Source organism: Arachis hypogaea, chromosome 13 (assembly GCF_003086295.3).
Source record: "Arachis hypogaea cultivar Tifrunner chromosome 13, arahy.Tifrunner.gnm2.J5K5, whole genome shotgun sequence".
Classification (NCBI taxonomy): domain Eukaryota; kingdom Viridiplantae; phylum Streptophyta; class Magnoliopsida; order Fabales; family Fabaceae; genus Arachis; species Arachis hypogaea.
This window is the reverse complement of record NC_092048.1, coordinates 8,833,632-8,842,775: the sequence shown is the minus strand read 5'-3', so window position 1 is coordinate 8,842,775 and position 9,144 is coordinate 8,833,632. Positions and strand designations below refer to the sequence as shown.

General features: G+C 35.2%; 2 protein-coding genes across 2 annotated transcripts; both read left to right on the top strand.

The window, feature by feature from the left end:
• Positions 1-1,419: 1,419 nt before the first annotated feature.
• Positions 1,420-4,754, top strand: LOC112737027 (peptidyl-prolyl cis-trans isomerase CYP21-1). The gene is made up of 7 exons (XM_025786732.3): positions 1,420-1,771; positions 3,036-3,117; positions 3,286-3,333; positions 3,573-3,596; positions 3,681-3,863; positions 3,994-4,069; positions 4,229-4,754. The coding sequence occupies exons 1-7, from the start codon at positions 1,673-1,675 to the stop codon at positions 4,416-4,418; spliced, it is 702 nt and encodes a 233-aa protein (XP_025642517.1). The 5' UTR covers positions 1,420-1,672; the 3' UTR covers positions 4,419-4,754.
• Positions 4,755-5,200: 446 nt separating this feature from the next.
• LOC112737026 (uncharacterized) lies at positions 5,201-8,677 on the top strand. Its single transcript, XM_025786731.3, has 3 exons — positions 5,201-6,567; positions 7,339-7,684; positions 8,119-8,677. Exons 1-3 carry the CDS (start codon positions 5,582-5,584, stop codon positions 8,380-8,382), a joined length of 1,596 nt encoding a protein of 531 aa, XP_025642516.1. The 5' UTR covers positions 5,201-5,581; the 3' UTR covers positions 8,383-8,677.
• Positions 8,678-9,144: the final 467 nt, after the last annotated feature.

The following is a 9,144-nucleotide window of genomic DNA, read 5'->3' as shown; positions in this document are numbered from 1 at the left end:
TTAGTTTTGGCTTTGGCGCCAGCTTATTTCGGAAAAGCACAAGTTTTTGATTTTGCTGTGTCTTAAGGAGGCTCTTCCTACTACAAGTTTTCGCTACAGAAGAGGGATGTCCTCATCGGATAGGTGCCCAATATGTCTTTCTAGGCAGGAATCAGTTTTACATTGTATTCGAGATTGTTCAAAAGCTCAGTTTGTATAGCATAGGTTGAATATTTCTTGTCATCATTTGGATTTGAAGAATTGGTTCTTGTATCATAGCACAGAGCATCCGTTCAGGTTTTTTTCAGGACTTTGGTGGATATGGCGAGTACGGAATAATGACATATTTAATCCTCATCAGACATCCAGAAAAAGTGATTTATCTGGTATTAATGTCAAAAACAGAGCTTAGAAATATTTTTGAATTACAACGTATGTCCCTTCCCTCTATTCTAAATGTTTTTTGGAATTTTACATCCATTAATACTTTCAAGATTAATTGTGATGCTAGTTATCCTAGTTCATTGGTTTTACTTGCGATTAGAGATTGTAATGGAAGTTAGCAAATGGGGTGTTTAGAAATGATTGGGAGTAATAGTATTCTTCAAGGGGAATTATTTGCTCTTTGGAGAGAATATCTCTTAGTCTAGGATCTGGGTTAACGAGATGCTATTTGTGAGACAGATTGTATGGAAGCGTTTAATCTTATTACTAATCGCCAAGATAGTTTTGGGTTTATTGATTAATTGGTGCTCAAAATAAAGGATATTATGCATTGGAATTGGCGTGTTGACTTTCGTTTGATTATGAGAAATGAAAACACGGTGGCACATATCATGGTAAAAATGGCAATAAGGTTACAACTTCATCATGTTAACTTCCTTCTTCTTAGGAGGAGTTTATTAAGAGTAGTTTTAACTTTTAAACGGAGCTGTCCCTCTACTTAAGCAGTTTCTTTGTCTTTTTTATTTTTTTTCTTTTGTTTAATTTATTTAAATCACAAAAAAAAATACAAAATTAATTATAGCTCAAAATTTAAAAACTAAAAAGTATCCTTTAATTTTTACTTTTATTTAAAAAATAATTTTTTAATTTATTAAATTTATTAAAAAGTTAATGTATTTAATGGAAACAAAGGAAGAGTATAACCTAAATGATTTGAGTTCTACTTTTTATAACAATCATTTTAATAGTAAAGTATATATTTGACAAATACTAATGCAATCTAGATAGAGTAAGAAATACATAAATTTTTCATAAAAATAATTTATTATTCGATGTAATAAATAAAATGACATATTTTGTTATTTAAATAGTTATAGTCCATTTACTTTCTTTAAAAAACACAGTTAATCTGCTTAGTAAAATATTATTTTGAATACAATTATTCATATCAATTATAATAAAATAATGAATTAATATTTGTTTTGTTAATAAGTACCAATTAAAATTAAAAAATGAATCTTGATATATAGGTTGCGTTCCCCTCTGCCCTCTCTTCTGGAAACTTGAACCCCCTTGAACCACCTTGAACCTTCGGCTTCAGCAATTTTGCACAGAAAAATTGCCCCAATTTTTGGGGATTCAGCGATACGGATATAGCATCATTAAGCTATATGCCATGGACGGTCGCAAAGTTTCAATTTTTCTTTAATTGGATGTGTCTGAGCGAAGAGGGGCATCGAAGGAAGCAATGGGCAGAGTAATCTCTTTCCTCGTTCAGCCGCGATTCGTCCTTTTATACCTTGTTCTTTCAATCTTCATCATTTTCGCGCTCTATGGCTCTAAACAAGTATGCCCTTTAACCCCCTTTTTTTACTTTATGCCATACTTGCATTGTGGATCTGATTTGGGTAGTGGACCGGTTTTGCCGCAAGTTGTTTGCTTTGTGATTGTTTATGTTGCTATCATTTTGATGGGGTTGGTTTTGAATCTCGTCTTAACTCCCTGATAGAATGGAACATGATTTGGGTATTCTGTTTCTTTTGTTCTTGCTTACATTGTCTTGATCAATGTGCTTCCTAATTCCATCATGGATGAACTCTTCCTATAGCTAGATTTTGTGTTGTATTAGAATGACCCTGCAATGTCTTCCCTTTTCTTTATTGTTGAGTTGTGTTTGGGAGGGGTGCATGTATTTTATTTCTTGAATTATGAATCTAGATAGGTTGGGCAGTTCAATAAGGGATAGGTTAGCTCTGCACAACTAATCTTTTTGACTCAGTTTAAGAGAGAAAAGAGGATAATGATATCTTCAAAAGGAGGGTAGAGACCATAATGTATTAGCTTTGTGATCCCTTTCTTACTTTGTGATGGTATATCTTTGGGATCCAGATTGAGGTATCATTTGGTGCTTATAGGAGGCTATGCATTTAGTAGAAATATGGTGAAAGTGATGAAGATAATGTTACTATGTCTGGAGGGTGTGTGGACTACTTGATGTACATAAAATAGCAAGACAGTGATATAATGTGAAGACAAGATGATATGGAAAAAATTTTAGCCTCAGGGAAATCATTTCAGCTAGAGTTTTCTGTAACCTTTTATTCATGTTTTGAGTCTAAGTTTTTGGTCGAAGTCAACATGTCATTGTTATATTACATATACCATTGAAATCTTTTTCCCCAGCTTATTGTGGGCATTCCCTGTTTCCAGTGTTTGTAGATGCTAGATCTTAGAATAAGGTGTTCAGTATTTATATACTCTAAATCCTTTCTAGTTGTACACCGTTGAAAAGACAAATTAGGTTTTTCCCCCACTATATTATGTGTTCAATTGTTTTAAGAGCATTATGTGTAACTCTTTTAAGTTTTTGCACAAACTATTCTGCATTATATGATTGAAAATTGATGAGTAGATCTATTTGTAAGTTTTTTTCCACATATGTTTTCATCTCTATTGTCTTTAGACATAGTTTATGATGGAACTTTTAGTCCAAGTACCTGACTCGGAAAAGGCTATATTTTGTTTTATTTTATTTTCATCTGTATTGTTTATTGGTTCGTCACTTGTTTATTGGTTCATTCAGTGATAAACTTATGCCTTTTCTGATGTAGGACGAGGTGATGATATTAGAAGAGGAGCCTGATATTACACACAGGGTTTTTTTGGATATTGATATTGATAAACAGCGCTTAGGTAGTTAAGAAATCTTTTAGAATTTTCACTAATTGCTTTTATTCGAACCTATTTGACTTGCTTCATAATTTTGTTAGTGTAGAAAGACAGAAATAACAAGTTATTTTCAGCTAGTATATATATGCCCTTCATTGTTTACTACTAACAATTACAAAACTACTTCTGTAGGTAGGATCGTGATTGGATTATATGGCCATGTTGTACCAAAAACTGTTGGTAAGTTGTTGATCTTCTATTTGAATTATTAGTGATTAATCTGCAAAATGGAAGTCGAGGGTGAGCCTCCTTAATGGGATCATCCATATTCAGGGTATCTAAACTTAGTTTTAATTCAAAATTAAATCTTCCTGTTGAAGCTACCTTAGTTGGATTTGTATGCTTTATACATAGTCATTTTTATACTCTTCATAATTCTATTCTAATTTTTTTAATGGTTGAAAATTTCCTGCTTGCAGAAAATTTCAGAGCTTTGTGCACAGGTATTTATAATATCTTCTTTCGTTGCTTATTAATTAGCCCCAATTACGTGTATTTACTGATGTGGATGGTTCCCAACTGTGTAGGGGAGAAGGGCAAGAGTTCTAGTGGCGTAAAACTTCACTACAAAGGAACACCACTTCATCGGATAATATCTGGTTTTGTGATTCAGGGTGGAGACATTGTTCATCGTGATGGCAAAGGATCTGAATCTATTTATGGTGGCACCTTTCCTGATGAGAATTTCAAGATAAAAAACTCTCATGCTGGTGTGTAACATTATTTACTTGGATGCTAGTATTTCACTTTACCAATCTTCCTGAAACAGCCGTGATGTTTCTTTGTTTCTTTAGTCTATATGTTCCTTTCCATTAAAATTTATTTATTCAATTGTTGCAGGTGTTGTTGCTATGGCAAATTCAGGACCTGATTCAAATGGCTCCCAGTTTTTTATTACCACAGTGAAGGCCTATTGGTAAGTTATATCTTGATGATGCTTGATACACAATTTCATGTTGTATGACAATCTTGCATGTAGAGGAATACCGAGTTCAAATTTGTTCTTTGAAAGGTCAAATACATGTTCATTGTGCCATCACAACTAGATATGGCGATTTACATGCGAACTTTGCAGGTTGGATGGTGAGCATGTTGTCTTTGGAAAGGTTATTCAAGGCATGGATAATGTGTTTGCGATCGAAGGGGGAGCTGGAACGTATAGCGGAAAACCCAGAAAGAAGGTGGTGATTGCAGATTGTGGAGAGATACCCAAGAGCCAGTGGGATGAGGAAATTTCAACTTCCAAATCAGTGACAACAACATAAGCATATTTTTTTTTATCATACATTGCACACCTCAAACTAATGGGATGAGTAAGGTTAAACTCTAGTATCCGAGCCAAAGCTTTTAAGAAATTAGTTCTGATAAAATTTTAGTTCAATTTTTAGCATGACAATTTTAGTAGCTTGTTTGATATTTATAGTCTGTTTCAAGTCCTTTTCTGTGTATTGTATTTTTCCCAAAAGTCATTTTGTGTATTTGTATTTAACACCTTATATAAACAAAGCTGTTAGGGTTGGCTGTAGAGAAAGGAAAGAAATTAACAGAAATATTTACTTGTTCTATGCACAAATATATTGTCATTATTTTGTTGTCTCAAAGCTATTTTGTTCGGTAGTCTTTCTTACATTGTCTGATCTAGAATTCTCAGAAAAAGGGAGTCAAAAGTCAAAACTGTTGTAACAAAACGCCAATGATATTTTTAAATTAATAATGAAAAAATTGATTTCAATTTATTTTTTAATAATTTACATTTTACCAACTTGATCCATAGCTCATTCAACTAAATCCTATGATGAACAGTACATTTTAAAAGAAAAAATGACAATTCCTGTATTGAAGAGATGAAAGAAGGTGATGAATGATTACATATGTTGAGAAGTCTGGAGAGAATCAAATCGAAGAGAAGTTGCTCTAATAATGAAAACAAAGTGGTGGTTTATTGTGGCAATAAATAATATCAAATCTTATCCTAATTTCTTAATAGTTGTCGGTTTGGATATATCCAGACTGAAACAACGTGAGGCTGAGGCATAAAGTGCAAAGCCAGATTAGCTTGAGTTTTCATAGCACATGGATTTTGCAGTTCTTAACCAAACCTTGCTATAATCTTAAATCAATATAATAATATTAGGCGAATAAGAGAATATCCTGAAAGGGCAGAACAAAAATGGAGAAAACAAAAAGGGCAGAACAATCAAGCTTCAAGCCTTTAAATTCAACTATTCTATAAAATTCAATAAAAATATGGAAAATTTTCCACAAAAAGTAAATCTACCTCAACACATGTACAAATCTTGAGACCTCCAGACATGTTTTAGATTTGTGTGTTGGGAATTTGGGATTGAAACACAAACAAAAACATGGGAAAACACAGCTGAGTGAGTCAGTTGTCTTGTGAATTGAATTGTTGAGAGTATCTTGTTCAATGGGTAGCAACAACGAGGACCCAAGCTCTTCCCCATCGCACCCTCTTCTTGAACCTCACTCACCTGACTCACAAGAATCCTTCATTCACATATCATACAACCATGGCCCTCGTTCCTTCAAGGACCTTCCTTTCTTCATCCTCTTTCTCCTCTTCTCTCTTTCCACTTTCGCCTTCGGCATCTTCTCCATCTTCCACAGAAACCCCGACTACCCTGCTTCCCTCTCTTCCTTCTCCTTCAACCCAACCACCCAAACCTGCACCACCTCCACCTCCACCTCCACCACCTACTTCCTCCTCTCCCTCAATTCTACATACTATTCCTCCAATTTTGTTGAGGACTTGACATGGACCCTCGTTATCACCTTCATTCTCAGCATACCCATTTGCTGGCTACTCCTCCTTTTTCTCAAGCATTATACCAAACACCTTGTCTACGCTACTCTCCCCTTCTTCATCGTCATCCCCATCTTCCTCAACGTTTACTGGTTCGTTGTCTGCACTGTCAGCCCCACTTGCAGCGATGTTTTCCCCATGGTATACCGCATTCTCGTTCTCGTCTTCCTCTTCCTCGTGATTGGGGTAATCGTGTGGATCCTCGTTGCGAATTGGCACCGTGTTGAGCTCACAATCAGCATAATCGGTGTGGCATCAAACGCGCTTTCTTGGAACCTGGGTTTGTTCGGGGTGCTACCCTGTTTGACCATTGGCCTTTTGCTCTACTACGTTCCCATGGTGGTGTTCATGGTTTTCGCCACGTTTAACGGCAAAGTTGTGCCGAAAAGTTTGGAAGGTGATGAAATTGGATGTGTTTGGAAGCAGGATAGTTGGGTGCCGGCTTATTTTGCGCTGGCAATACTCACTATGCTGTGGTCCGCAACGGCGATGGTTGAGGCGCAGGTTTATGTGATCAGTGGGACTATTGCTCACTGGTATTTCTCAAAGGATGATCAAGTTCCAAGAAAGAGTATTACAAATTCTATAAGGTGAAAACAAACATCATTGCTGTGGTCATGTTTCTTTGCATTTGCTTGCTTACTTTACCTGCTTGTGATGTTTGATTAATAAGTTGAGGATTTTAGGCGCATTTTTGTTTATTTAGTTGGCATGATCATTGATGCTGTGTGGTGATTGATAGAAGTAAATGATCATAGTATTCTTTCATGGTAATAGCAGATAACTTGATTCCCCTGTCCTGCCTGTAAAATGCATATGTAGTATGTGCTGAATCTTTGATGAGAGTAGTTGATTAACCAGAATTGAGCATTTTGATTATAATATAACAAAAATTATTCTTGGTACTGAAGAAATCATATGATCAATTCGATGAACAGTGTGGCTTCAATATCTCAGTATTGTCTTTCTGTTGTTATTGCTATTGCCTATTTTGGTACTAAATAGCAAGACCTCGGATATAATAATGTTTCCCCATCAAGTTGTGCATCCAATGTTAAAATGCTTAGTTTGAGTATCTTTGGCTAATTCTGTTGTCGTTTGTAAATTCTGGTTAATATCAGTTGTTTAAATGGATTGGTTACGAAATGTAAATAATTTGTTGTCTTTTGATGTGTCCTACTACTTGCAAATTTTTTGTGATTCCCAAAGCAGCATACTCTTTGATTAGGATACAGGAAGAGAAAAAGGAAAATATGCGTTCAATTGAGTTGAACTGAATAGTTGATTTACGTTTAGAAAGGCATAGTTAGATGGCTGCTTTACAGTTAGAAAGACATTGACTATGAGAATTTGGTTGGCAGAAATGCTTTTGGTCCTTCTGTGGGCACCGTATGTTTGTCAGGATTGCTTATGTGTGTTGTCCGAATGGTTCGTTCTGCGGTTGATAGTGCTAGACAAGAGGATGCTCCGGGGATATTTAACCTGATATTGCGATGCTGTGTGAATGCCTTCCTGGCAGCAGTGGATTTTCTTAATAAGTTTACCATCAACTTTGCCGCAATAACCGGTGAGGCTTACTGCACATCTGCAAGGATGACATATGAACTTCTAAGACGTAATCTTCTGTCTGCTGTTTTTGTGGAGACCATCTCATCTCGCATCCTGGCCGGAATTATCTTTGTCCTGTCGGCAATATACACAATTGTGGTACGTTTTGTTGATATTTCTCTTTATATGCTTGTTTCAATTAGAGGCTTGCTAATATGCATAACTAGGCATAAATTTCAACAATCCTCTTGAAGCATGAGATACTTGAAGAGCTTTCTTATGCGTGTAGCCTGTGGATGTTGATAACAACTTACAACATATCCTTCCATTAACATTGTCCATGTTCAATTGACAGCCATAAATTATGGTCTTTCGCTTTTGCAGTTTGTTGTTCCTTTTTGCTTTTTGTTTTTTGGGGATGAGATGAACAATGTAGGATAATTTAACTTAGTGACCATCTTATGAAACTCTTTGACTTATAATATCTTAAAAATGATATGTTGGGGTCCAACAATTACTAGTTTGTTTTCCTGCTTTCATTGTTTTCTATCTCTTTTATTTACATTTGTCCTAATTGTTTTTTGTATAAGCAGGTATGTGTTATATTAAAGACCACAACGAGTCTTGGGTCCGATTCATATCTAGTAGCAGCGCTAGCTTGGTTGCTGCTGATCATAGTGCTGGGATTCTTTGTGCATGTACTAGACATTGTAATCGACTCAATTTATGTCTGCTATGCCATAGACCGTGATAGCGGAGAAGTCTGCAAACAAGATGTCCATGAGGTTTATGTTCACTTGCCCATTAGCAGGAGTAGCAGACAATCTAATGTTGTAACAAGAATTCTAGGTGTGTAAATAGTTCTTCTTAGGAGTCAAATGTTTTGAGACATTTGAATTGCTACTTTGAGGGCATTCTTAAGTTAGAGCTGTGTGTGAGCCTATTGTGCATACTTCTTGAGTGTTTCTTTTAGAAATGTAGTTTAATAATTTGTAGTTGTAGAGAGCAAGGGAAATTAAGTTTATTTGAATGCTGACTTAAGTTTACCATGTAACCTGAACTATGTACTATACTTCTTCTGTAAGGGTGAAGACTGAAGACTGAAGAGCACAAGTGAAGCTCATAAATCAAACAATTTTGTTCAACGACTAAGCATAATTTGTGCTACTTTGTAGTTTGTAGTGCTTTCATTTATTTGCTTCTTATCCAAGTCATGTCAAAGAAAAAGAATGGTTTGCTTAATTTTAGTCTAGCAATCTCATGTGGCAGCAAATATGTTGAATCATGAATGGGAAACGAGGACTCTGCTTATTTTCTTGTTTTCTCATTATTGTCAACTTGTCTTCTGCATTACTTCATTCTAAGAATAAACCAGTAACTAGATACACAATCAAGATATTGATACTGATGTACAATATAGATACTCCTTTCTTATTTTTCTTATAGATCCATATCCAACTATTTATACTTTTCATTTCAGAAAGCTGTCAACACTTGACAATTTCTGACTTGTTCATATATCTCCCAAGTTATATTATTCGAAACCTATGTAATCTTTTTGTAGAAAAACAATGGAATATGTTATTATAGAAGGTGAAAAAGCTCTGATACCAGAACGA

Bases quoted from the DNA above. Each gene is read 5' to 3' on its own strand.
- LOC112737027 (XM_025786732.3), top strand. From the start codon at position 1,673: ATGGGCAGAGTAATCTCTTTCCTCGTTCAGCCGCGATTCGTCCTTTTA. The intron at 1,772-3,035 runs GTATGCCCTTTA...TTTCTGATGTAG, and splicing joins CGCTCTATGGCTCTAAACAA to GACGAGGTGATGATATTAGA. The intron at 3,334-3,572 runs GTAAGTTGTTGA...TCCTGCTTGCAG, and splicing joins TGTTGTACCAAAAACTGTTG to AAAATTTCAGAGCTTTGTGC.
- LOC112737026 (XM_025786731.3), top strand. From the start codon at position 5,582: ATGGGTAGCAACAACGAGGACCCAAGCTCTTCCCCATCGCACCCTCTT. The intron at 6,568-7,338 runs GTGAAAACAAAC...TTTGGTTGGCAG, and splicing joins AGTATTACAAATTCTATAAG to AAATGCTTTTGGTCCTTCTG. The intron at 7,685-8,118 runs GTACGTTTTGTT...TTGTATAAGCAG, and splicing joins CGGCAATATACACAATTGTG to GTATGTGTTATATTAAAGAC.